General features: G+C 49.8%; 1 protein-coding gene across 1 annotated transcript in view; it reads left to right on the top strand.

Annotated features, from left to right (window-relative positions):
• Positions 1-27,120, top strand: part of DAP (death associated protein) — a 61,452-nt gene extending 34,332 nt beyond the window's left edge. The window contains exons 3-4 of the mRNA XM_061187654.1: positions 23,697-23,739; positions 25,192-27,120. Of these exons, the coding sequence (XP_061043637.1) occupies positions 23,697-23,739; positions 25,192-25,305 (157 nt within the window). The 3' untranslated portion in view covers positions 25,306-27,120. The remainder of the gene's footprint in view (positions 1-23,696; positions 23,740-25,191) is intronic.
• Positions 27,121-27,526: the final 406 nt, after the last annotated feature.

The following is a 27,526-nucleotide window of genomic DNA, read 5'->3' as shown; positions in this document are numbered from 1 at the left end:
GTGGATTTCTGAGGCCTCTTTCCTGGCCTTGTAGACGGCCATCTTCTCCTGTGTCTTCACGTGATCTTCCCTCTGTGTGCATCTGTGTTCTAATTCTCTCTCCTTGTGGACACACCAGTCATATTGGATTAGGGCCCACCCTAATCACCTCATTTTAACTTAATGACCTCTTTAAGACCCTGTCTCCAAATAAGGTCACATTCTGAGGTGCTGGGGGTTAGGACTTCAACATAGGAATTTGGGGGACACAGTTCAGCCCGTAACAGCCCCTCCCTTAGCACAGGGTCACCACCTGCTGGAGTCCTTCCCGGGCTGCCCGCGAGCTGCGTTTGCACCGAGATTGTCTCCGTTTTGGGGGAAGCACCATCTACTGTCCCTCTGAACCCCTGCGGTGCTTGAGGACTCACTCAGAGGGCAGTGTGATTTAGGGGCCTCTGCCTGAATCAGCTGGTCACGGTCTAGTCAGGGACACAGGGTGTACACGCCTGTGGACAGGACAGTGAGAAACACCGAGTGAGTGGAAGAGGAGACAAAGCACTGTAGGAGGGGAGCTCAGAGGATTTTAAAGCCACAAGAGTGACACTCGAGGGGCCCGTGTGTCCCCAGAGCACCAGTGGGGAGGATCCCATTAGGATGCTTTTCTCAAACCATGGTCATCATGTCCCCAGCCCCACGCCGTCTGGGGCTGGCCCTCGCTAGAGCACAGACACAGACGCGGAGCTTTGGCTTGGCAGGTGAAACTCTAATGGTTACTAATAAAGGGAAGGGGTCAGGCCCACAGCGGCTGGAGGCCGGCCATGCAGCCAGCTGGGAGCTGCCAGTGACTGTTGGCCACGCTGATTCCCCAGTCCTGCTTGCCCTTAACTTTCCCTTGCGATGTGCAGAAGGGCAGGACCCTCTGCTGTCCCCTCGCGCCACAACCCGGAAGCAGGTACCCCAGGGCAGGATTTGTGTCATGGTTGACAATTTCAAATATTTCAAGAGCTCACGTTTTACATTCGCTCGGGTTTCAGATAAAGCCCTCAGTGGTCATTGTTTTAGCTACGTTACGGGTTTTCTCCGTCCCTTCTTCTCCCACTCAGTGTCCTGCCGGGGTAATCTCATCTCCACTCACAGTTTTCACACCATGCATGGGCAGATAACCCCTCAACCATGGTCTGCGGGTGTAGATAACCCCGGGGCCATATCTCCAGCCCTCACCACTTCTCCAGTTCAGGCTGGAACGGCCGACCGCCTGCCAGGCCTCTCCGTCTGGATGTCCAAGGCGAGCTAAATCCCGTTTGCCCTGCCCTTCACGCCCGCTTCTCTTTACCCCGCCCCCTCGTACCTTACAGCCCTAACAGGGGGACACCTATAGCCCCACCATCACCACAGACACGCACATGCCACCCTCCCGCCCCCCAGGACTCTGCCCGGCTGGACTCTGGCCGTTCGCGCTCCACTTCCTGAGATGACGGCTCGTCTCAGCTCCTCTCTGCCCTGCGCTCTCTCTCTGAGGCCCCAGGAGGGCGAGGGCTCCCTGAGGATGTCCGGGCCTTGCTCGCCTGTGCATTCTCCCATCCTGGGCCCTGCGGCTCTGTGGACTACATGATAGAGGCCAGGAGCCGCCCCTTCACCTGGCTGATTCCTGCTCATCCTCAGGCCCCACCTGGGCTCCGTGGAACTCTGCTTAAGTGCCTTAAGGGCACCATGGGTTAAAGGTGTGTTTTAAAAAACTTTCTCCTGCCTCCTTGGAACTCTCACTGCATGCCAGGCTCTGGAGTAGGCATGGAGTGACACCTTGGGCACAGGCCAGCCCGAGAGCACTGGAGCCACCCTGTAGGCAGCCCATCGGCAGCCCCGAGTGCCACCCCCTGCCTCACCCCCCGGGAGGGACCGGTTGAGGGGGTGTACAGAGGTAGCCGAGCCTGGTTCTAAGCCGGGAGCCTGGGCATTTTCCCGAGGGAGGCCCGTGGGAGGGCACAGTCCGCCCGGCTCTCACCAGCCAGGCACAGAGCTCTCAGCTGCCGGGGCTGAAGGACATTCCCAGGGAGATTGCTCCCCATCACCTACAGGAGGCACCTAGCGGTGCACCTTCCTCAGCCCAGGTGTGCCTTCTCCGCCCACATCCCCACGTGATGCCCTTTCCACTGCGCCCACCGCTGGGTCTGGTCCTTGCTTCCCTTTCCCCTTCCGAGCGTCCCCGCCCCTCCTAGGCTTCAAGACCCGATGCACCTGACTTCCCCTCTGACCCCTTTGCGGACCTCCGTGACTCTCCATGCTCTGTCTGTGCCGTGGAGACATTTCCTGCAGGGATCTTGGTGCCATGGGCGCAGGATGGGAGGGTGCTAGTTAAACCCGGTTCTGCTGCAGCTGCTGTGTGCTTTGGCCACATGCCTGCCTGCAGTGCCCTGAGCCTCAGTTTACCATCTTGGCTATGGGGTGGTTATATCTTGTTCAGAGGATTGTACGTGATAAAGCTGGTTGAGACTTCTGCGTGCTGCCTGGCCAACAGCATCACACAGAAAAGAGCAGCCTGCCCTCCTTCACCTAAGGCCTTAGGATGGAATTACTCTGGATGGGCATGAGGGGGATAGTTTTTACATTTTGTTTGTGAGTTTGCTGTGTGTGTGTGTGTGTGTGTGTGTGTGTGTGTGTGTGTGAATACAGATTAAAAGCTGTTTCCTGGTCTGTATCATTGCCAGGACACGCGGTAGCAAATTTTCCCCTAGTTGTTTGTGAAGGTGGAGGTGACTGGACCTCCAGGACCTCCCCTCTCCCCGTGAGCACGGTGACCTGGGGGACAGCTTGGTTCTCAGCCTGAGTCATGGCAGCATCTCCTGGGAGTGGATGAAGCACAGACTGCCAGCCCAGCCCCCAAGTTTCTGGTTGAGCATGTCTCGGGGGGCCGGGGCCAAGGATGTGCCTTTTCAACCGGTTCCCGATGAATGGATGCTGCCGTGCAGGGACCACATTTTGAGCCACTGCCCTGAGGAACATGAGAGAAAGGTGATAAGTCTGGTTGAGTACTAACAGCCATCCTTCCCTTTTGGGGACCTGCCCTGGGACATGTTACAAGGAGCTAAATGTCAGCTTATTTTACAGTAGCCACGTTTTTCGATGACATTGTGAGATGTGGGTGCCTTCCTTCTGTAGCGTTTTTCAAAGCCTGCTTCCCAGCAGTTCAGCCCTGTAAAATACCCTGATAAAAAAGAGTCCTGTGGCCCCAATTCCCCCCCCCTTTGTCTTCCTGTGGCCTCAGGGTTCCTGTGCGGCCCCTCCCAGGAGGCCGCTGGCTGGGAACCAGGTGGCCGCTGGCTGGGAACCAGGTGGCCGCTGTGTGGCCTCGCTCCACATCCACGGATCACCCACCAGCCAGTGTGGCACCGCACAGGACAAGGCAGGCCCAGGAAATGACCTCCAGGCAGCACAACTCAGGGGCCACAATCAGGACAGCATTTTTTTAAGTATTTTAAAAATATTTTTAAAAAATAGTGTTAAAGCTCCGAGTATTCTTTTACTGCTTCAAACAAACCAAGGGAAAAAGGATTTGATTTTCAGTCAACGAGGAAAATTGAACACATTATTAATTATGTGATATTTTAAAAAATGACTGTTAATTGTGTTGGGTGTGCTAAAATGGTATTATTTTGTTCTGTCAAAAGTCCTTATCTGTTAGAGATACCTGCTCAAATGTTTATGGATGGAATGATGTGACATCAGGAATTTGCCTTAAAAGCTACCAACAAAACAAAGTAGAGGTGGGAGGAACAGATGAAAGAGGAATGTCAGTGTGTTAGTTGTTGGAGCTAAGTGCCAGCATATACTACGCTTTCTACTCTTGTTTGTGTTTGCAAATTTTAAATAAAAAGTTAAAATTTAAAAGAAAAATTTTAAGAGTCCCATAGTCGGAGGAGTCTCGCCACCATCTCTGGTGGTCCCCTCTTGGGAATTCCCAGCACACCTGAGCCTATGACCTAGCTGGGGAGGCCCAGCCGCAGAGAAAACCACACACCCCGTGCAGCCCAGCATTTGCCAAACCCGTCTGCAGCCCTCCGCAAAGCGAAGCGGGGAGTTTACAAGTGAGGTGGGATAGGAAGCCTTCTCCGACGGTGGAATGTCTTTAGCATTTGACCTGTTGAGCTCATTCCTCTCTGGGGCCCGTTCTGTTTGGCTCTGGTACCCTGGGCAACAGCTACGCTGCCTCAAGTAGACTGATGTGGGATCGCGTGGAATTAATTGGACTTCCATTTGTTATCCGCCATCCCAAGTAATTTGCCTGACTCTGTATAGAAATGTGTGTATATATTCTGAATAGCAAACTTAACAGCTCTTGTAAAGTATAACCTCATGTAGTAGAACTTTACTAATTCATGTTAATTCTCCTCAATAACAGTGTGATGTACTTTCTGGAATTCCAAGTTAGAAAATATAAAGAAATGTGGTATTGTCGCTTTTGTGATCCTACCGTAACTCAGACTTGTCTAATTAAGAGTGTTGCCAGTAAAATTCCTCACAGAGGAGATGTGATTTCATGCATAAGTAAGAATTCTTTGTAATAAACATATCAACTATTTGTGTCTACAGATAATACACAAATAATATTTTCACTGTAGGGTTTTGGGGTTTCTTCCCCAAACCTTATTTTCTTAAGGGGTTTTAATATTCTTCCTATTCTTCTGTTTATGTTGCCTACTTGTCCAACCTTTCTCCTAAGGGATATAAACTTCAAATTAGTGAAATCTGACTAAATAAGGTTTTACTCTAATGGAAAAATCATTCACCTGATAACACACTCAAGCCGCCCGCCAGTGCCTCGCCATCTGGTCCAAGGACGTTGTGTCCTGATCAGAGCCTTAGCTGTTAGTCTGCACATCCGTTCCTGTAATCGCCCTGTGGTGCAGGAGCTTACCTGCGAAACCCTACAGTAACTTTCATGCATTATTATAATTACGGAGAAAAATGGAGGCTCAAGAAAGTTTATCATTTCATGCGTTTCCTCAGAGGAGACTGTAGGCTGTGGTCCATTGGTAGATCCTGAGGTCCGTTCAGCTGGAGACAGACCAGCATTTTTTTTTCCCTTAAATGGAATAAGATCAAGCAGAAAATATGAGAGTGCATCCCTGGCTGTAAGAGTCAGAATTGCTAGTTTTAGGTGTGTCCGTGTGCGCACACTGGGTCACAAGTGTTAACGACCCAAGTTTTTATTGTGGGTCATGATCAAAGCCATCTGATAGAAAATAGTTAAAGCAATTCCAGACTAGAGAAGAATTAATAACTGAAGATTAAACTTTTTCTCCTTAAAGTTGTAATTTGGTCGTATGTGCCCCCAAGTCATTTCCGTGCTCTGGCAGCCTACCCCCTCTAGGAGCTGCCTGCTAAATGGAGTTGCAGCGAAGCGCAAGTTTGTATCACTGGTGGGACTCCTTTGCGTTGTTAAAGGATGAGTCAGCTCCTTGGGGTGCCGTCCAGCTCTTGGCGCTGACTAAGAGTTGGAGCCCCTCGGAAGAAGTGATGACACCACGGTGAGGCACCAGACTGGTGTGATCATGGAGAATTAAAGCGAGAACGGGGCTGTTAGCGGCCCTGTTGCCACCAGCGTCCCCCACCCCTTGATCAGTGCCGGGTGCTACGTTGTGAAGTACTGTGAATATGAAACTTTATTCAGGGATAACCAGCGTCCTGCGGTTGAGAAAATATGGGAACCGCCCCTGGTCCTTTCTCCCCGGTCCCCCACCTCACCGCGGGGCGGGCGCTTGTCTGTTTCAGAGCCTCCGCTGGACAGATGTCATCCGTGCTCAGCACCGCTCACCTTCAGAGCGCAGCTGAAACCTCACGGGTCCTGCAAACCAAATCCCCCGCTGTATGCGCTCCCATCACGCCTTGGCTTCTCCATAACCGCTCTTTGCCTAAATATACGCCCTCGATTAATTTCTCATTACTCATTTTACCGGCCTCAGACTCATGCAGCCTGGCTGACTGCCTCGGAGGCAGATCACCGGCTTCCCTTGAAAGCCGCTGCCCTCTGACTTCTCCGTGTGGGCTTTGGAACTAGCTGTCCACCTTGTGTCTCACAGTCGTGGGAATCCAGATCCAGAAAGGAGAGCTCACTCGCCCGAGGTTAGGAGGAGACAGGGGTGGTTTGCATTGTTCCTGAAGCAGGAACAGAATAGTCCACGTGCACCGGGCATGCTGACCTCTGAGCAGTCAGAGCCCTACCTGCTTTCTCCACGGCCATTCTCTGACCTACAGTGTAGGTTTACATAAACCCGTCGGACGACCTTAAGTGTAATTTAATGTATTAAATTTGGATAAGCATTTTCTGACCCCAGGTACTATTTTGAAGTTAGGAAAAAGTGCGTCCTTGATCACATCCCGTGATAATTTTTCTCTCAGAAACTGTTGCAAGAAATTCCTCCTATTAAAATGTTTCTCAGCTGCCTGGTCATTGATTAGTAAAGTGAGTTAGTCTTAACTAGTCTGTCACTGTCTGATTTTCTTATAAAATAAGGGACATTTGGGTAAATTCACAAAATTGTGCCGCAGCTACAGAAGACCTTAAAGTATTTTGAGGTTTGGACTTTGAAAAGCACTGGCTACCGTTAGGGACCCAGGCTTGTGGGTTTGGATCCTGGCTCCTCCTCTTACTAGCTGTGCGGCCTTGGGCAGCTTACTAAACCTCTCTGTGCCTCAGTGTCCTCATCTGTAAATAAGTTGTGGTTGATGACAGATCTTACCTGATCAGGCCCTTGTGAAGAGTACATGAGTTAATGCATCTCCAGCACCTGGATTAGTTCCTGGCACAGAGCAAGAGAAATACTAGCTCTCATTAGCAGTATGTCCGTAACGGACTCTTTACCTCCATCATTTTACAGTCAAAATCCTAACGAGCTGGAAGCAACCCTCACACTCTAAGTGGATCACTCTGGTTGTTCTTGAACATTGAAGCCCCAGGGTGCTCAGGAGGCCACCTGCCTCTCAGGTTTGGGGGCATCTTTTCAGTGTCCCACTGTTTGATACAAGTGCCGATGCTGAGTGAAGCTCAAATTTCCCCGTCCAGAGTTTGGAGATTACTGTGGCTTTCTCATCCCACCTAATAACACATGTTTGAAAAATGCTTTGTTTCTAGGGATCTCACATGATTTCGAGGGCAATTTTACTATTACCCAAAGGAAGGCAAAATTCTTATTGCCCAAATGAATGTCACTTTGTTATGGCCCCAGGAGCAAATGTTCCACCAACGATACTTGGTCCAGCTTTCCCACCTGACCGCATAATTTCTAGAATTTCCCAACATGTGGATATATCGAATAAATTCCAAAGGAGAAATCAAAGCTCAAAGGTATGACTTCACTTTACTTTTAAATCTGCTGCTGTCCCCTCGTCACCTTGCTCAGGAAAGGGTATACTAGCATGGAAAGGAAGACCGGAGGAGGGCAGAGTCTTAGACCAAAGGTGGTTTCCCCTTTCTCCATGAAACATGCCCATGGTCCACCAGGTTTTGCACAGACGGCATGTGCCGGTGAGGGCATTCAGCCCTCGGTGGGGGCGCTTTGTTTCACCACAAGTGACAAGGTGCCCCAGCGTCTGTGAGCCACATTCACAGCCTTGCTCACCGTCAGCAGTGGAGCGGGCCAGGCTTGTCCATCCAGCGACCCCAGCAGCACATGACTGGAGGTCACTGGCCATGGGGAGGAAAAGGAGGAGGATGGAAAAATGGATGCCCTAGACTTGGGTCTCCAGGTAGATCGCTGTAGTTTCTCTTCCAGCCTTGGAGGTAAAAGACTTTCCAAGTGGATCAGCCACTTTCAGCTCTACGCACAGTCAGGGACACAACTGAAGCTGCCTTTAATCAGAGTCTGCGCGTGTCAGTGCCGACAGGAGTTCTGCCCCAAAGGGTTCCACGTTCAGATGCATTTAGGAAACATGGGTTAAATGAAGTTAGCCTGGTTTCCTTATGACGTCTCAGGGCCCGCATGTGCCAGGGGCATTTAAATCTCTGAGAGGAGGAGACAGTCAGCAGTGTTTCCAAAAATTAGTCGAGCAAGGTTACTCAGATCACGCTGCAGGACTGGAGTTGGTTGGAACGTATTTGGGGCCACAGTCCTGAGGGCTGTGCACATGACCGGTACAAGGGGGACAGTTTGCCAGAGAATCCGAGGACCCAGGTTCTTGTCGGGGCTCCACTCCCTCCCAGACCAGTGACCACAGGCGACATGGCCTCCTCTGTCACAAGTGGCTTCCTCATCTGTATAAAAGGAGGCCGAGCTCCCTGTGTGCCAGCCGCCCTGCACACCTCTCAGTGAGGTGGCTGGAACGTGGGAAAGCGGGCTCTGAGATCAGCTGCAAATGTGAGACAGGGTTATGAGTACAAGTTCTCTGAACCCAGAAAAGGCTGAGGCAGGCTGCCAATTTGGGAGGAATTCCCTGGTCGCAGTCGTTTTATCCTGCCTTGCCAAAGGTTTTGCTTAAATGCATGAATCAAATTTTACTCTCTATAGATAAATGTGCAGAACTGACCGCAGCTTCTCTGTGTAATCCCAGACTAATGCCAATGATTCTTTTTACCCCTTGACAGCTATACTGTCTTCTTTATTCCAAATCCATTTCTCTTGCTCGGTGGTGGAGGGAGTGATAGCCAGAGCCTCGTAGGAGGTAGTAGCAGAAAGTGCCCCAGTGTCCCCAGAGCAAGCAAAATGCACGGTCCCGAGGGTTCGGAAAAGTGCAAAGGTTTTTGTATCTTCACACTAAAACTCATATGGGGGCAGAAACTGAACCGATGTGCAGCTATTTATACTCTTTATTTATCCTACTTAGTGTAATCTCTATACATTTTGCTGTAGAAAACAGTAATGATTTTGACTGTGGGGTGCTGCCCCGGACCCCTTTAGGAATATTCATTATATGTGATTTATGCAACATGGTGCCTTTATAATATTTGCAAAAAATATGAATTCTGAAACCTATCTGCCCCCAAGGATTTGGGGTACAAGATCAGGGACCATAATGGAAACTGAGGCGCAAAGGCACACGTGGAGATGAATATCATCCACGTGGGCTCCGGGGTTTGGCCCCAAGGATTTGGGGTACGAGATCAGGGGCCATAATGGAAACTGAGGCACAAAGGCACACGTGGAGATGAATATCATCCACGTGGGCTCCGGGGTTGGCGGAGCAGGCTGCCCTGTTACTGGGCTCAGGCGAGAGGTTGCCACACCCTTGTGGCTGCTCTTCACCGTCACGCACCTGGGCACCTGGCGAGGAGAAGCCTCATCAGTGCTTTGGAAGCCCCTCCCTCTCTCCTTCCTCCCTGCCTTCCTCTGAAAGCCACAGAAGGGGAGGCGCATCACACCGAAGGCCCCTGCTCTCTGCTCCACCCGGGCGCCTTGGGAGACCAGCCAAGGAGAAGGCTCCCGGGAACCCCCACACCCGGGCTGCCAGGTAAAGAAGCAGTTAACATGCACCCCAGGTGCTAGCTACCTCCAAAAGCCAGCAGTACTTTATGAGCCTTGGAAATCTTGTTGTACCAGTCCGTTCTGAATTATCAAATTAACACTGCCTATTTATAGCAACTTCTTAATAGTTTAATGATTTACTCATCCCTTATGGGTCCTTTGGTATATTTGTTGTAGTTGTTAGAGAAAAGAGTCCTTTTAGAGCTACTTTACGGGGTGACTCCCTTGATGATGCTTCCAAAATTCTAAAATAGAATCCCGCTCAACTCTTCCTGACACACATATTGAGAATCCAGCTGAAGAGGCAAAGCGAGCTTAAAAACTGTCCAGGTTGAGGGTCGGAAGAGCAGCTGCCCGTTTTTATCGTCTACAAGCTCCGGAGAAAATGCCTTGGATATTCTGGTCCCTCTTGCATTAAGTGAAGTCACACTTTATAAAAAAAGACTCCAGTTTCTTTATAAGGTTGGCTGCCTTTAAGCCTGGGCCTTAGTCTGGTCACCTGTATTTTTTGAGACTTTTAGGGAAATACGGCAAGAGTCCTGCAGAGAAACCCAGCCCTTGTTGGCATCTGCCAGGAATTACCATATAGAAAGTTAATGGATTTTTCGCCTGTTAAATTTAATTCAGACTCTTGAAAGTGGTCTCAATAAGGCACTCCCCCTTCTCTCTCTTCCATCTGCCCCTGGCTATCTGTTCTTATCATCAAAGACTCGACTCATGGTTCCATCAGCACTCTCTCGGTTTGACTTGAGATGATTTGAAAACGTACCTCTTAGCCTGAGCCCTCTCTTAATAGGGAGAGAGACTCTTTACTATTCTTCAAGATCATTCTGGCAAAAGCTGGAGGAAGAGCCCATTTGCTTGGGAACTCCAGGTTGTGCCCCCATCGCCAGCGGATCTGGCCCAGCCAGACTGGTAGGTAACAAAAACAAATCCACATTTTGAATCGCTCCTTTGCAAGCCTTTGAGGCTCTGGTGCAAGAGGAGTTTCATGCATTCCTAAGACGTGAGCCACAAACAGCCCCCAGGGAGTCACCCTGGTTAATTCACTCCCTGCAGCTGCTACAGGACATGCCGCTCATTTGGTGCTGATGGCATACGTTGAGCCTCCGTGTGCACCAAGCACTATGTCAGGTGCTGGGGACACAATAAATTGAACCGTTGACCTTGACCTTGAAGCAGTGTTAGGCGTGCAATAGCCTCCACTACATCGTGACACGTGGGAAGTCCTCGTGGGAACACAGCTGGGCAAGGGTCAGTTCAGGGAAAGCAATGGAAAGATAACATGTGAGCCGCCTTTGAAGCCGGCTCAGGTTTTCAGATCATACAGGCAAGAGTTCCAGCATTTCTAACACACATGATGAAACTCCTAAGAGCCCCAGTAATGTTGAGGATCTTTCTAGAATTCTGTGTCTCGGCTTGGAGCGGCTGTGCAACGTGTTTAGACTGGTATGTTTTGGGGAGTGAAGGGAGGCGCGATGAGTAATGACACCATGACCGAGGCCTAAAGCCGGACTGTCCCAGAGAGTCAGGGACACCTGGGCCAATTCTGTCTTACCTCTGTCCGTCAGAGAAGAGGCAGGAGGGGGTTGGCTGCTTTTTTTTTTTCTTCCAGAAAAGGATAGGAAGACAAATACAAAGCCATCTGCCCTTACGATCGTTTTTGAAGACTGCGATGCAGAAAATGTTTGTACTTATGTCACCGATAATTGTTTTAGGATCTCACAGCCCTGTTACTGAACCATGAAGATGCTGCTTTTTTCTCTATATTCAAAGCAGCACCTTTTTGAAGCAAATGCTGAGGAAAAGCAACACATGGCATCTTGAGCTTCAGAATTCCTCTTTGACTGGGGTTCTCTGAAGGGGATAGAAGTTACTTCTTTTAAAACAGTGTTTCAAGTTAGTACTCCCATTCCATCCTCACCTGCCCACGTGAAAGAAGGAGCACAGATAGATGCAGGTGATTTTCATCCGGGAAAGTCTTCGGGCCAGTCTCAGGCAGGCACCCACTGCCCAGCAGACTCCGCGCTCCACGCCTTTCCAGGTTGTCTCTTGGGTGTCACCGTTCCTTAGGGTCCTCCCCTCTGGTTTCCAAGGTGACAGTTCCACCATCGGATGTATTAACCGAGGCTGTGCAAACCCAGGCGACTTATACCCTCTACTCCGGAGACCACGTGGCCCAGATTCCCTGGAAGAGCTCTCGTTTCAAATACCATCTTCCATTGTCCACATAAGGGCTTCTACTTGTCAGGCAGTGTGTTCTAGTTTGCGATAACAAAATGCAAAACAATGGGGTTCTATTACCTGTGGCATGTGACCCAGAGAAACCCAGAGGAACCAGGGCCCTGGGTCCACTTGCACGTAGTCTGTCTTGAGCCCCGGTCCATGCTGAGGAGCTCAGAGCCTGGCGCAGTTAGGCTGTGCTGGTGCCGCGCTGTGCTGGTGCCGCTGGGTCTCCAGTACCCAGCCCTGCGGCCGCACCGGCAGCTGCTCAGTGTTTATTGAACGCATGGGCCCAGGCACAGGTGGTGGCGAACAGACTCACGTTCATGGACCCGCCGTGCCTTGGGCATCCGTGCTGCCCTGGATCCCAGCAGTGCCTGGTTGCGCTCTCAGCCAGAACCTGCTCTTCGACTGAAGCATCCTACTCTCCTGACCCTAATAAAGCTCCCCTTCTTGCAGGGCCAGTGGGTGTTAAAAAGGAGAAAAGTGAAAAAGGCCCCCAGCTCTTCCTCTCCCCCAGCCTTAGTTTGCATCTCAAATCCTTTACCTTTGTGGCAGTGATCCATCACTGTCCTTGACTGAGGGCGTCCTTAGGCGCCTCTGAAATGTGGCCCTGCTGTTCTCACACTTTCCATCACTCCCTCAGAATAGGTGGGCTTTCGGTGTGGATTTACTTGCCCAACGATGATGGAAGGCGGGCTGTGGGGTAGGGTGTGTTCATGCCTGCCATCTCAGTGTAACATATAGGCTCTCCTTTGATCTCTTAAACACTGAGTTTACATTTAGCCCTAGTATCCCTAGGAGCTCATCATGACCGACCTACTAAGAGGTCAGCCCAGGGTGCCTCATCCCAGCTGCCCTCGTTGTGGCCATGGGACCGACTCTCCAGGTGTGACTGGGCTTGCTAGGAAACTCCAGATTATGGCTTGTTCAGTTCTTCCCCCAAAGCCCTGGCACGATCCACGCTGTGGTCCCCGAGTGTTGCCTCGGGTTTCGGATTGGCGCTGTCCTCCAGACACAGGATGTGCTTCTCTGCTCTAATTTTTACAAGTACGATGACCATCCTCCAGTCCTCCCTCCCCACTGCAACGTGGGGATAAATCTGCTTTTGTTTACACGCTAACCTCACGGCAGCTCTCTCCTGGAGTCACGCCTTGCATGCAGCGTGCCTAACGCATGGAGCTCCCCTGATCTTCCCCAAACCCCCGTGAGATCCAGGGGTAATTAGCCCCTCACCTCAGATGAGGAAGCTGAGGCTCAGGTGCCACTGGCCACCTGGCCGTCAGTGAGAATGTTTTCTGTCTGCCGGCCCTTCTCTCCCAGCCCCATGCATCCGCCTTGATTGTTAATGCTTCATTGGTGGCAAAGGCAAGTTATCTGGCTGCCCCCAAGGAAGCAAAGGGCCCTAAGGGAGGAGACACCAAAGGGAACATTTGGAAGGGAGGGTGGTGATGAGAGACTTGGGGTGGGGCGCAGGGCAGCACGCCTGCTCCTGCCCTGCATTCTCCACTTGGAATCCTTATTGCCAAGTTCGGAGAGAGTCTCTGCTTCCCCACACGTGCTCAGGAGCAGCCCTGGAGAATTCGCATCCCCCTCGGAGGGAGGATCGGCCCGTGGAAGTTCTTCCCGTCGGTAAGGACAAGCTTGGTTTTCTTGTGGTTGTCATGGAGACTGGCCACATTTAGATAAGGAAAACCCATTTCTGGAAAATCACGACGACCTGTTTTCCAGTTTAGCATCTGGTAAACCTCACGGGTGTGCCGCGTCGGCCTCCTGATGACATTCGAGGGGCCTCTAGGACCAGCTCTCTGAGGACTTTGTCTTCACCTGGCCCCTAACTCAGAGCCCTGCCGTGCAGCAGGAAGAGGAGGACCGCAAGGAGAGGAGGGGCAGGTCCTCCAGATACTACACAGGCAGGAGGCGGGAGGCAGGCCTGATGTAGCGTAAGCGCTTCCTAATTCTGAGCCATGTTTGGTACTCAGTGTGTACACGTATGTATATTTCTGTTGAGTGGATAAATAAATGACACTGATGAATCAACAAATAACCCAACAAATGAAACTGATGGATCAAAAATAAACCTTAGGGCCCTGAACAGTGATTTCCCAGGCGGGAACCTGGGCAGGGGAGGGGATCAGAGCTTCCCGGACTATTCACTATCAGGCAGAGAAGGAAGACCAGTCAGCGCCCCGCGTGCGCGCCCCACAAATTTAGTGACCTTCACAAGGTCTGTCCGGCTGCGCTCTGGGCTGTTAGAATATTCTCAAGCGCTTGCTCTAAACACGTGGGCGAGGGTGGGAGCTACTGGATTGAATGGAAGTTGTCCTAACTCACTAGCTGGCTTTGTTTAAAGTAAGCAGAATTGGCAGTGGGTTTACTTTTCTGCATACCTGCTCTTTTTCTGTTAGTTGTGGTTAAAGGCATGAGGGCGTGGTTTGATCTGAAGAGGGTCCACAGAGGCAGCGTTTTAATCAGGCCGCAGCTGAATGCGCAAAGCCGGAGACCACTGAGGACCGCAGCTTATCACTTATCAGGCGCACCCGGATGCCCAGGGAGGGAGTGACGGCCGCTAGCAGCTCACCAAATCCCTCCGCGCCGTGAGTTTGGAGGGTGGATTAAGGATGTAATTACTGGTGAATCCAGCAGCCGAGAAATCCAAATGCTCTTGTCCATCATTCCAGGTACTTGCCTTTAACCTGAGCCGTGTTTGGTCCTCCCAGGCCATGTCTTGACTTTTGCAAGAGGCGAAGCTCCCACGGCCAAGAGAGACCTACCCGCCTGGCAGTCTCCCGAGAGCAAGTTAATCTGGGTCTCCTCTTTCCTTGCTAGGGTCTCCCAGAGCCAGCCTAGTGAGAGCTGGTCCCACGTAAAGCCAGCCCCCTGCCCCTCCCAAGATGGGAGTAGACCCAGACCAGACGAGTGTTTTGGTGTCTGTATTTTATTTAATATCAGCGTGTACTTCTTTCTAATAGGAATTCTATTAACAGTCGTCTTACTGTTACACCTCTTACTTACATGATCATTTTCCTTTTTAAAGCCATAATAGCTGTCCTCTAGAAAATACATACTTTGTACTTTGAACCATGGATACTGTCCTCCCCCAAATCGTACCATTATAAAACATGACCTTGACCCTGAAGACAGCCAACAAGATCTGATTTTAAGCTATAGACAATAAATACCCTGGTTTTTAGCACCTGTCTAGTCAGCATTAACTATTCACTGGTACTTCCCTATATTGAGAAGAATGACACTGAAACAGATGTATTCAGAATCAAAGATGGGATGGTTTTAACTGTAAGTGCTACTTACTGAAATGACGTAACATTAGAACATTTAATACATATGTATGATAGTTACACAGATTATCTGATAGTTATACAAAGTATTCTCCGCTTATGCCCAGAGCATGTCCCTGTTGTAATGAGCTGATTTTGCCAGTGGAGGCAGTATGCTAGTCTAAGCACAGTTTATCTACATTATTTCGTTTGAACTCACAACTGTTCCATAAAATAGGGATTGTTCCCATTTCACAGATGGACATTGAGGCCCAAGGAGGCTACTCATCTGAAGTAAGATTTGAACTGGGAGCCATCTGTCTCCAAAGCCCAGTCCTCAGACGCTCCATTTCACAGCTTTCCTCTGTGATGCTGAGTCCCCTCTGAGCTCTGTAGAGACAGGGGCAGAATGCGGTGAATTTCCAAACAGATGCTCAGCTCACCCCCACACTGTCGGGAGGCCTGGCCGGGTTTCTCTCATCAGATATGGCGACCACTCTGTACTGTGATGAATGCAGACACACCTACTGGTCCAGAAAGGCCCCCCTGTATGAAATCCATAAGATGCAAGCTAACGATTAGAATCATTACTGTATTTATCTTATCTTCTTTGCATCCAGCACAGGAGAGAGAATAAGGTAAGAGCAGAGGGAAGACAGAGGAGGGAAAGCCATAGGTCACATGATGAGACGGTCTTGTGTGTAAAGGGCATTGGTACGAAACTTAGAGTGCCTTTCTGGAAATACGTGTCTAGAGGGAAGATGGGGCTTCCCGGGCCCTGGTAAGGTAGCTGTCACTGTACCTTGTGTGTCTGTGGGACTCATCGTTTACACGTAGGCTATCCTCAGCCTACACACTCAGTACTTGGGGTGGCAGCCTTCTCGAAACAAGCAGGTGGTGAGGTGTTGGCATCTGGATCGACAATCAGCCAAGCATCTGTGGGTGGAGTGTCATCTGGAGAGCAGTCTTTTTAGAATCCCAAAGAAGAGCATCCTCCCACCTGGAGACGGGACCCCACACATCTCTAGGACAGACTCAGAGGCACAGGCTGGGTTGCGCTTTGTCCCAGAGTCATGGCATCCTGGGGTCAGCAGGCCTGAGTCGGAACTAGAGGCACCACAGCTGGTGCTGAACCTTGGCCTTCTCGTTGAAACAAAGATGTAAACACGAGCTCAGACATTGTCCCCAGAGGAACACCTTTGCTCATGCCCTTTGAAAAGATATGACAAACTCTGCATGCCAAATCCTACAAGGAATGGGGTTCCTGATTATTTTCTCTAGATTTAGAATTTCGCCTAAAGCCCTTGAGTCGTGTTTCATTTCCCTTTAGTGAGACTCCCTGGACAATGCCCTAACCCTTAGGGAGAAGGGAACACGCTTGTCCTAAGGTGCCAGTAGCCCCTGCCCACCGCGGACCCCCAGCTCCCTGTTACCCTGGGACTTGCTGAGCTGGCCAAAGCCTTGCTGGCCCAAGAGCCGCCAGTTAAGAGGACCAGCAGTGCCATCTTGTGGGAGTTCTCGAAGCTCCTAAAATCAGGTGGAAGGCGGGAGACAACCTTGACTGTCACGCTTTGAAGAATGACACACGAGGAAATGTATGGGTGCAGTCAAGTGAGATGGTCCCCTCTGGTCACCAGCCATGCTAATTATTATTTTGGTGTCCAGAAAATTAATAACCCAAATAAATGAACACCAAGACAGAAAGATATTTCAATAACTACAGTGGCTAGGAAGGATTTTGTTTTCCTTCTATTTACTAGGAAATGTATTTAAAATCACCCCTGGTGGGAATATATTTTTCCGTAAACTCTATGAAAACACAAAGCCATAGGTATTAAAGTCCAAATATAGCCGCGGAATCTGCTTCTAGATCACCTCAAGGCTCTGTCCTTTCATGAGGAGGGTCACCAAGGAGATGCCTTTTCCCAGGAATCTGTCATGGGAGCAGGACCCAAACCAGCCCACCTCCATCACTAAGAGAAGAGGGGCCTTAGACCCCATTCGCTCTGCTGACAGCAGCAGATTAAACTGTGCCCCTTCCTTCTCACTGTGCCGGGGCATCATGTCCTTCCCATTACACGTGCGTGTGCACACACACACACGGATCTCAGCCTAAACTCCGCCTTCTCAGGCTCCGCCCAGACTCCCCTCTACGAAGTACCTCCCCCGCCCCGCCCCCAGTGTGTTAGCTGCTTGTCAGAAAATGAAATTGAAACCCTGACGCAGCTTTCTGGGCTTGAGTGTTCATGAGAACAGCGCTCCCTGACTCACCAGGTGGCTTTGACTTTTAGGGAGATTCTCGGGAAAATCCCTTTCTCATGTGCTTCCTCACCGGGAAGGGAGGGAGCGTCACGTGACGACCGCTTCCGGGTCCTGATGTAGCCTGGATGGCGCGGCGCTCCCACCACCACTGCCGGTGTCCCCGCCAGCTTCGTTCCGTGCTTGCTTCCTGTGCTGAGACCAAGAGCTGTGGGTGGAGGAGGAACTAGTGGTCTGGATGGAGCCTCTCGCCGCAGGGCAGCAGCCTCGCTGTGAGCTCAAGTGGCCTCATCACGTTCAGGCTTTCTTCCTGTCTTCAGTGGGCTGGGAAACTACCAACCAAGCCCAAGCCGTTCCCATCATGTCAAAGTAGGACTCAGATAGATCGAGGGCCCAGAGAGTTTTTCTTCAAGTCCATGGTTTGGTGGCATGTGTTTTGTGTATCCCAGACCCTCCTTTTGCTTACTTGGGAGCTTTTCTGTCCCAGATAAGCAGGGTTATTCTGCATGGCTAGGGGATCTGAAGATGAGGCAGAGCTGATCCAGTTGTGAATTAGCAGTGGAGGCATAAGGAGGGGCTGGAGATGTGTCATCCTCATCCCAACACCTACCATTTGCTGCGTGCTTGCGATGTGCCTAGGAGCATGTGTATGTAGAGTCACCCGGCGAGGGAGGGTCCACTGCTTCCCGTTTTACAGATGAGGAAACTGAGCCTCAGAAGGTCAAATGCCAGCCTACCAGCCAATCATTGGCAGAGCCAGGATGGTCTGACATCAGAACCCACACTCAGCTGGCGTCCACCTGCCACCTTTCCTCTGGGCCTCCTCCTCAGACTGTGTTGACCGCATCTTGACTTGATGGTTAGTTTGAAACCTTCACTGGGCTTTGTTCCTGAAGCTCGGGAGCTGAGATGGGGGTGATGGTGGCACCCGTGACCCAACAAAGAACACGAAGCTGAGAGCTCCAGACCCGCATCCTCCAGGCTCTGTCTCTGGGACCACGAACAAGGTTCAGCCTCTTCCAGCCACCCATAAAATTGGGATAACACCAGCTGAAGAGAATCAGTTGCGTTAATAATTTATGTGGAAGCACTCTGTACCCTAGTTAAGTGCTACAGACATAAATGATAGTTTTCAAGAAAAAAAAATCCATTATCAAGTCAGAAAGTAAATGCTTAGGCAGATTTGAATACCTTGTACTGTCTGGTTGAATAAGGGATCCTCTGATTGCATTTAGATTACTTTAAAAATCTGCATCTCTAAATCATGTATAGAAGCCAGAACCTAAAAATAGAGGCTGCTCCATGACCTAATTCTCAGCCCTAAAATGAGGGCATCAGGCTAATGCCCTGGGCTGCCCTTGTTCCAAGTCTGGCTTGGAGCACTTATCTACTGTGCAACTGTCCAGCAAGTTACTGAATCTCTCTGATTTACTGTTCCCTCATCTGTAAAATGCAGATAATACTTTCTACTTTGTAGGGTTGAAAGGTTAGATATCACAATTCTGTGTAAAGCCCTTAACTCAGTGCCTGGCCCACGATAAGTGATCAATAAGTAGTAGCTGTTACCATCTAAGATCATTCCCATCCTGTAGAGAAAATAGAGAACAAACAACTCATTAAAAGCTATGTGTCCCCATCTCCTGTAAACAACGCCCGCTGGTTCTTTCAGAGCGTATTTACAGGAAGAGGAGAAAGCATTTGCAGAGGATGACTTGGTGGGCTGCCTTGAACCCAGATCAAAACTGCCAACATGAAAAGGATTCTGTGAAATAGAACTCTTGGCAATGTCTTTGCTGCCATTTTGACTACTTGCAATGGGATTAGTGACTTGCCTGGGTTCTCAGTCTTACTGATTACTCTGTGTGTGTGTGTGTTTGTGTGTGTGTGTGCACGTCCCCATCCCAAAACACTCCTGCATGGCAACTCAGCGACCCCAGTCCTTGTCAGGATGCTTGGGAAGGCGTAGGCTGACCAGCCAAGCGGGAATCCTACCCACACCCGACCGTCCCACTTCATGGAAGGCCTATTTTTAGGTGAAGAAGGGGCCCTGCACTTTTCTGAGGGTGGAATCCCCCCTTAAAAAGGATTTCTAAGGGCTTAACCCCCTGGGGTTCCAGGAAAGAAGGGAAATGACTCCATATCACTAGTTGGGAAAGCGAGCCAGTGTAGGGGAGCGGGCACTAGTCACTCTGACCAGGTTGCTTATCAACAGCGATCCAGGGAAGACGGTCAGCATTTTGATTCTCGTCAGGGCGCCCAGAATCGCTTCCCCAGGCTGAACTGCTCTCCGTAGTCCCCCAGAAGGGTAGCATCAGTGTGCCTGGACCAGGCACACGGGTGTCCTGCAGAAGGCTGGGCTGCCAGAGGAGCTTATCTGCAGTGTCCACTACAGTCTCGGGCAAAACCCTAGAAGCCGCAGCGGAATGGAGATGGGGAGGGGCCTGAGGTTGTGAAGGAATTTGCAGTCGTGCCCGTGAGTCTGGGAAAGAGCCCTGCTAACCTTCCTCAGACATGCAGGGCCTGTCCCACGGAGGAGGTCGTGGACTTGGTTTGGGGCCGCTGGGCGAAGGGCAGGGAGCCAGAGACCGCGTCACCATGAGGCCACCCAGAGGGCCACGAGCTCCTCGTCTGCAGAGGCACGAAGGCCTCGGCTGTGACTGCGCTCCACATGGGCGGGAAGCTGGGCGAGGTCACCATTAGGCCCCCGTCCAGCCCCAACTCACCAGCCAGTGGATTCACACCTCTCAGGGCTGGACAGAAAACGTCCACATGGCCCGGGGCCTGCGCTGACAGCCCAGGTTGTGAAGTCTTAGGACAGAAAAAAGAATGTGATCTCAATTATTTTTCTACGTGGTGTTTTGGGTATGAGTGAAATAAAATATATAGAAATTTATTTCCATATTCGCTGTTTTAGAGTTCAGCAGAGTTTTTAAGATATGAACTCAGTTTTCTCAGCCCTGGGGACTTTCATTTAAAGATGAGACCATGAAAACTCAGTCCTGAAGGCATCTGCTTTCCACAGGGTCATGCATTCACTAAGCATTTCTGGCATTTTGTCCTGCCTTCTGCCTTTTCTGAGAATGTCAATAAGGCATAAACCTTATTCATCAAGGAAATTTATAAAATAAAGAATAGGAAACTTTTGTTAAGGACAAACGACCCTGTTAAGAATTTGATGTGGTCCTTGACAGGTGAATACTGGAAACCTACGTGCATCAAACATTTGGCGTCCGCACAGGCCAGGTGTGGTGAAGTTGCAGTTTCCGTTGATGTGTAGGAGGGTTACCGGCGCTCTAATCCCCGCTAATTTCATCAGGTTCGCAGTTTCTTTAAATTTAAATAAATATGGTTTTCAAAAACTGGAAAGGCCTGAGGATGTGGGGAGGACAGGAATGATATTTTTCACTGTCTCTGTTTCCTGGGAGAAAGTACTGTTGCTTCTTCAAAACAACATCTGTCAGAATGATTTTCATCAGATTAAATAAATCCTCAGAGCCGCTATCACAGTTTATAGAATCTTGGAAACGTAGGTTATGCTTCACGTGGAACCCTAATGGAATTTAAAATCTGTGTGTTTTTGCAAACACAGCTTCGAGAGCAGACACTTTACTGGGGTTTGTGAATTTAAGCTACCATGTCTCAAAGAGTTTAGGAAGTGTTTTACTACATAAATGTAATAGACAATCGTTTACCAATTTGAGATGCTATTAATTGTAGATGGAAAAGGCATTGAGACTGGGGCTCTTTGGCCAAGCCTGATGAAAAGCAGCATTGCACAGTCTCTGACCAAGAGCTGTGTGAAAACGGATACCGCTCTTAAGTATGACACGAGAGGCCAGCCTTCTGTCATCTTTTCACAGGCAGCTGCCATATGTCCTTATGGTCAATTATGGCCTTTTCAGTTTTTTAGAGGAGAGAGAACTTTGTTGCCGCGGGGTGGTGGCGGGGGGGTGGTTTATGTCCTAAAGACCTTGAATGATCAATACAGATTGATATTTATTATTCCTTGCTGCACAAAGCTTACTCTTAAAATTAGTTGCTAAATTTAATCCCAGTGAGATACCCCTTCACACCCATTAGGATGGCTACTAGCCATAAAAAAAAAAAAAACCCAGAAAATAATAAGTGGTGAGAATGTGGAGAAATTGAACCCTTATGCATTGCCTGTGGGAATCTAAATTGGTGGAAATGCTGTGGAATGCCTTTTCTTGGTTCCTCTACAATATTAGAATCTAGAGCATGGTTCTCAAGCTTCAGATGCGAAACCCTTGGCCGTGAAATCCCTGGAGACAGAGCCTGTGGGTGATTTGGACCAGTCAAAGCAGGATTCCTTGGATTCCAAACAAATCCAAACGTACTACATCAGGGACTTAACACTTGAGCCAAACTTACTCATCCCTGGCTGACTATTGATCCCATAGCCAAATCATATTTGTAATAAAAGAAAAAAAAAAACCCAACCCAGTTAACCACACAACAAAAGCTAAATAAAACAAAACCAACGTCATATAGGGAACATTTCTGTGCTGCTTAGTAAGACTTGAAGTTTCTTAGTCTCATGGAGTAACAGAAATTACTTGGGGGAATTTGGGGTGTTTTTGTTAAACTCTTTGGGATGTAAACAGTGAACTTTCTGAATCCTGAGACTCTTGCCTGCAGCAAAAGAAAGCTAAAACAAGGACCCCTGCAGCAGGGCGGAACAACAGAGCTGGTGGAAGGTGAGCTGGGCAAGTCAGGGATGGATTCCGCTCTGTCTGCCCACAAGACCAGCCTTAAGCAAAACTGGCCACTTCTGGGAGCATCTCACTTTCCCCACTGGCCGGCCTTGCATTCATCCACAGCTCCCGGGTCCCCTTACCTCTGGCTAAGGCATTTCAGAGGTGTGCACACCTATGTACTACCTGGAACTGCGTTCTGATGCTTTTAAACTGTGACACATGCAGTTATTTTTTTAAAGGCATAGAAGAGTCTATAATACCATAGAAGTAAGCTCGCCAGATACTAAGTGCAGAAAGCAGACTACAAAACAAGGTGATTCTTTTGGTAAGAAAAACGGAAATTTAAGAAGAAAACAAGTGCATCTGTCTATCCATAGAAAGGAAGGCTGGAAGCACATCCCACGTGTTAACAGTGGTTATCTCCAGGCGGTAGAACTACAAGTGGTTTTAACGTGCTTGGCTTGTTGCTTTTCAACGATGAACATGTACTGCTTTGGTCCTATATTCCGTCCCCTCGGTATTGGTGACAGAGTGGGCCAGCTTAGTACCATGAAAGAGGTTAAGAAATGGCAAGAGCTTCACAAGGACCTTACTTTTTTTTTTAAATTTATATTGGATTATAGTTGATTTACAATGTTGTGTTTGTTTCAGGTGTACAGCAAAGTGAATCAATTTTACATATACATATACCCACTCTTTTTTAGATTCTTTTCCCATGTAGGTCATTACAGAGTATTGAGTAGAATTCCCTGTGCTCTACAGTAGGTCCTTATTAGTTATCTATTTTATATATAGTAGTGTGTATATGTTAATCGCAATCTCCCAATTTATTCACCCCCCCCCTTACCCCCTGGTAACCATAAGTTTGTTTTCTACATCTGTAACTCTGTTTCTATTTTGTAGATAAGTTCATTTGTACCCTTTTTTTAGATTCCACATATAAGTGAAATCACATGATATTTGTCTTTCTCTGACTTACTTCACTCAGTATGACAGTCTCCAAGTCCCTCCATGCTGCTGCAAATGGCATTATTTCATTCTTTTTTATGGCTGAGTAATATTCCATTGTATATATATCTGGAGAAAACCATAATTCAAAAAGACACATGCACCCCAATGTTCACTGCAGTACTATTTACAATAGCCAGGACATAGAGGCAACCTAAATGTCCATCAGTGGAGGATTGGATAGAGAAGATGTGGTACATATATACAAAGGACCAAATGTTTTTAATACTTGGGGTCCTGTAGGGGCCAGGAGATTTGCATCGGCTCTGGGACCTCACCCGTTAGAAGCTTCCGGAAGCCGTGGACTCTGCGAGGACTCTGGAAGGGGAGCCCCTCAGCCCATAGGACAGGAAGCTCCCTGGTTGGAGTCTCCCATTTATCCAGCATGACCCTGCTCCCGCCTTGCTCCGGGGAGCGCCCAGGTCCACATCTCTTGAGACCAAAACTACTGTGCTTGCCCACAGTTACAGTTTAAGGATTAACCAAAAACCAAAAGAGGGCTCTTTGGTGACGCGCCCGCTGTCTGCTACAATCATTCTCCTCTCTCTGCCTGAGCTCAGCCTCTGGAGGAGGAGGACCCGCAAGTGTCCTGAGTGCAGCAGCTGGCGGGTCCAGGTGATGAAATAACAGGAAGAGGTGTGCCTCCCGCTTCCCGCTGCCTCCCGAGGGTCCTCGTTTGTCACACGGCCCTGAAACCAGTCTGCACATGCGCATCTCCTGCGTGCTCCTATTTTGTGAGTCGTGATGGTCAGTGTCTTCTCCTTCTTGTCTTCCAGCCCGCCCAAGCCGACCGTGTTCATCTCCGGTGTTATCGCCCGGGTAAGAGCCCTCTCGTCACATCGGGGCCTCGGCCGCGACGTCCTGACGCCTCCTCTCCTTAGTCAACCCCCCTTGTCCGCCCAGGTCCGGAGGTCCCTCAGTCAGTCGCCCCCTGTCCACGGGGCGTGCTTCTGTGCATCCGCCCGGCAGGGGCGGGTGGGACGGGGGTGACGCGGAGCCCACAGCCCGAGCTGGCGCAGCTGCCTCTCCTCCGTCCTTGCCCGTCTCCCTTCTCTTCAGACTCAACCAGGGTCGGCAGAGGGTTTCAGGGTGATCTGTGAGCTGAGACCGTTTTTACATTTTAAATGGTTGAAAATTTGAAATAAGAACTATACGGCGTGACGTGAAGGTTACATGGAATTTAAATTTCTGTGTCCATGGATAAAGTTTTAGTGGCACACAGCCTTGCTGTTCATGGATGTATATCATCTACGGCCCTTTCGTGCTGCACTGGCAGAGTGCAGAGAGATGACCTGAAAAGCCTAAAATATTTACTGTCTGGCCCATTACAGAAGGTAGTTGCTGCCCACTGAACCAAACTGATGGGTTTTGGTCACTCTCTTTGCCTTTCAAGAGCCCCCTCTTCCCGTGAGACCTAACGTTTCTGTAACCGCAGACCTCCCCCCAGCAAGCCCCCATTTGGGGGACAGTGCACTAATTCCATCCATCGATCTGAGGCTCACAGCCCATTCGAGCCCTTAGCATATGATGTGTAAAGAAAATGCCACTGTTGGGGACATCTCAGCACAGCCATCCAGGGACCCTGGGACAGACGGATGGCACACCTACTACATGCGAGGAAATTAAAGGCCCACACAAATCTGAGGTCACCCCACGGCTCAGCCAAGAGCTCGCCATGGCTCTGTCCTGCCCGGGGTGGGCTGGACCCCAGCCCCTGTCCCAAATGCACAAGAAGGCAATTCCTCCCTGAAAAGCAGCCGGGTACCTTCTCTGAGACTCGGCTGGTTGAATCTGGCTTATCTCACAGCTTCCAGCCCTGCTCCGTGTGTTTCCTTCCCAACGAGTGCTCCAGGCCCAGCTCGCAGCTGTGGCAGCAAATCTGAATTTAAGACCCTGGATTTGGTTCTGTCTTGCCCCTCAGTTCAAAAAAATCACAAGAACTGTTCTAGCAGAAGAAAGCCATCCAACACCCAGCTTAGTTCTGAGTGCGTCGTGTGGTACCTGCTCCCATGGCGTGGTGGCAGGGGCAGCGAGCTTTCTCACTTTCTGGAAGGGACACGGGCCTTGGTGCCCGCTTGGGCCCTCCAGACAGCTTCAGGACCCCCAGCAGTCCCAGGAGGCAGGCTTCTACCTGCCGACAGGTTCACCACTCCATCACCCACCCGCCCCGTCCCCAGAGGGAAGCCAGAAGATGCTGGGTTTGGGTCTTGCTCACGTACTCACTCAGCTGTTCACGGTTGATGAACCAGTGCTTTCCGTGTCTCCCGCCAGGGCGACAAGGACTTCCCCCCGGCGGCCGCCCAGGTGGCCCACCAGAAGCCCCACGCCTCCATAGACAAGCACTCTTCCCCGAGGACACAGCACATCCAGCAGCCTCGCAAGTGACTGCCGAGGACCCAGCACCCTCACAAGCCGTGCCTCAGTTCCCCGACGCTTGGTATTTCCCCAGCAAAGAGAACTGGCATTTTCTTCAAGGCGCTGCTCCATTGGGAAATTTAAGACAGAGCAAAGCGCCCCTCCCTTTGCCTTGAATTTCCATATCTAAAGCTAGAATCAGACCCCAAAGCTTGTTTCCAGGGAGTCCTGGCAGGTGTTGTTTGAGAATCACTGTGGCACTACAAGTGCCATTAGCAGAACTTGCTAAGACTTGAGTGAAATGGAATTGTTCAGAGTTTAGCTTCAGTTCCAGTTCGTCAATTGTCCTGGTCTTAAAAACAAGCGGGCACAAATTTGGGAGGGTTAGATCAGGTCAGGGGAAAACTCAATCATTATTTCATGCTTTTCGGTAAGAGGACAATAAGTCTTAATACCTAGTGGGGAGAGAAAGAGATGAGAGCATTAATTACAGAAAAACTGAGCAGGGGAGACTTTTGAAACAGGCAACAGCATCACTGCGTTTCTCTCCTTTGTGTGATGAGGGATCCCAGCACAGGGCGACACCAAGCACTCCCAGGAAAACCAGGGAAGAGCTTACAGCTTTGAAACGGCTCTTTCATTCTAGGAGTCATCTTGCTGAAAAATTTGCCCAAAGGGAATACTTCCAGAATGAGGTTTCTCAGTGTGGGTCCCAAGCCCTGCACTGCCCCACCAGCCAGACAGGCTTGCCGCGAAAGCAAGGCAAACCTTCATTTTTTCAGTAATCACCTCTAGAGCTGCTCTTGAGTTCTGGGAGTGATCGCTGACCAGGTGGAGGAATAGATGCATAGCTGATTCTGGAACACTAGAGCAAAAGCATTGACCACGTGGAAAGACCAGACGAGAACCTGCCCTTCGTCTCCCTGGGGAAAAGTAGAACTACCACGTGCCATTTGAGCTAGAAAAGCCTGTTTGTCCATCAGTCGAAGTGTCAGGAATTCCCTCTGCCCAAGGGCACATGTACCTGGGCCCATGTTCACTTGGGCCTCTCAAATTGTCCTACGCTTTCTGCCCAGGTTTCCTACCCAGAGCTGCCTGAGACTGCTCGCTGGCTGATGGCTATTGGGTGCCCTGCTTTTCTGAAAAGCCAATGGGCTTGTTTACTCAGATGTTCAAATCTCCCGGAGCAGATGCTTTGGGAGAGGGTGCAGCCCAACTGGCACGCTTGCCAGCATGGTGTTTGCCGCGGGGTCAGCAGTGGCGGCAGCGGGCACACCATAGCCTTTCTGATGCCCTTTCCAGCTCCACATCCGCGACTGGTAAAGGTGACACAGACCTAGCAGACCCAGCTCTCACCCTTCCCTAAGGAAAGAGCCAGCCCTACTTCACATCCTAAAGGCACCATTTGGTTTCCCATCTCATTGACTTGCGGCAGCCAGGGTCTCACCCTCAAGGCACTGTGTAGTCACCTCTCATATTTCTTAATCGCTGAGATGTTGCTAGAAACTGAGGCTGGCTTTTAGAGATGCAGACAGGGCGGGCAGCCTCCTCCCGGCCGTCTCCTGGAGCCGGCATCTCAGAAGGATGCTGAGAGCAGGCAGCCCTAGGTCAGTCTGTGGACCACTGCACCCTCCGCTGCAGAAATGAAGACGCATCCTTGATACTTTTTAGTGTGGCAGCCAGGCCTGCCGTGCTGTTTCCCAAGGTGCATTTTTCTTGTCCTTTTAGCTACATCTGGCATGTATCTGTAGATCACTGAAAGCAAAATGTTCTTCTGAATGAGTTTATCAATGGTTAACCTCAAGAATAATAATGATTATAATAAAGCTCCTGCATTTCTTCTCATGGTTTGTTTTTTCTTACATCTCAGAGACTTTTCCTTTTCATTTTACTAGAGTTGCCAGATGGTTTCAATAGAAATACGAACATGCAAAAATGAGGGGTATTTTCACAAATTGTTTCCCAGACACAAAGCCAAACTATTGGACAGCAGGCACCTTGAGTCTAATCGTCTACTTTAAAATGTCATAAAATGGAAAAGCTTAATGCAGTTGATTAAAACGCATTCCTTGGGTTCAGCAGCTGGCCCCGTGCTAGGAAGGCCCTTTGGGAACAGACTTAGAAGGAATGATTAGTAGTAAGCCCAGGGATGGCTGTGAGCAGCTTTTGATAAATAAGCTAATTTATCCAAAGGTCTTCTGGAACTTTTATGAGCAGGATGAGAAAATAATCACAATCATTAAACCTCAAG

Source organism: Eubalaena glacialis, chromosome 4, assembly GCF_028564815.1.
Source record: "Eubalaena glacialis isolate mEubGla1 chromosome 4, mEubGla1.1.hap2.+ XY, whole genome shotgun sequence".
In the NCBI taxonomy this organism is placed as follows: domain Eukaryota; kingdom Metazoa; phylum Chordata; class Mammalia; order Artiodactyla; family Balaenidae; genus Eubalaena; species Eubalaena glacialis.
This window is presented reverse-complemented; position numbering and strand designations above follow the sequence as displayed.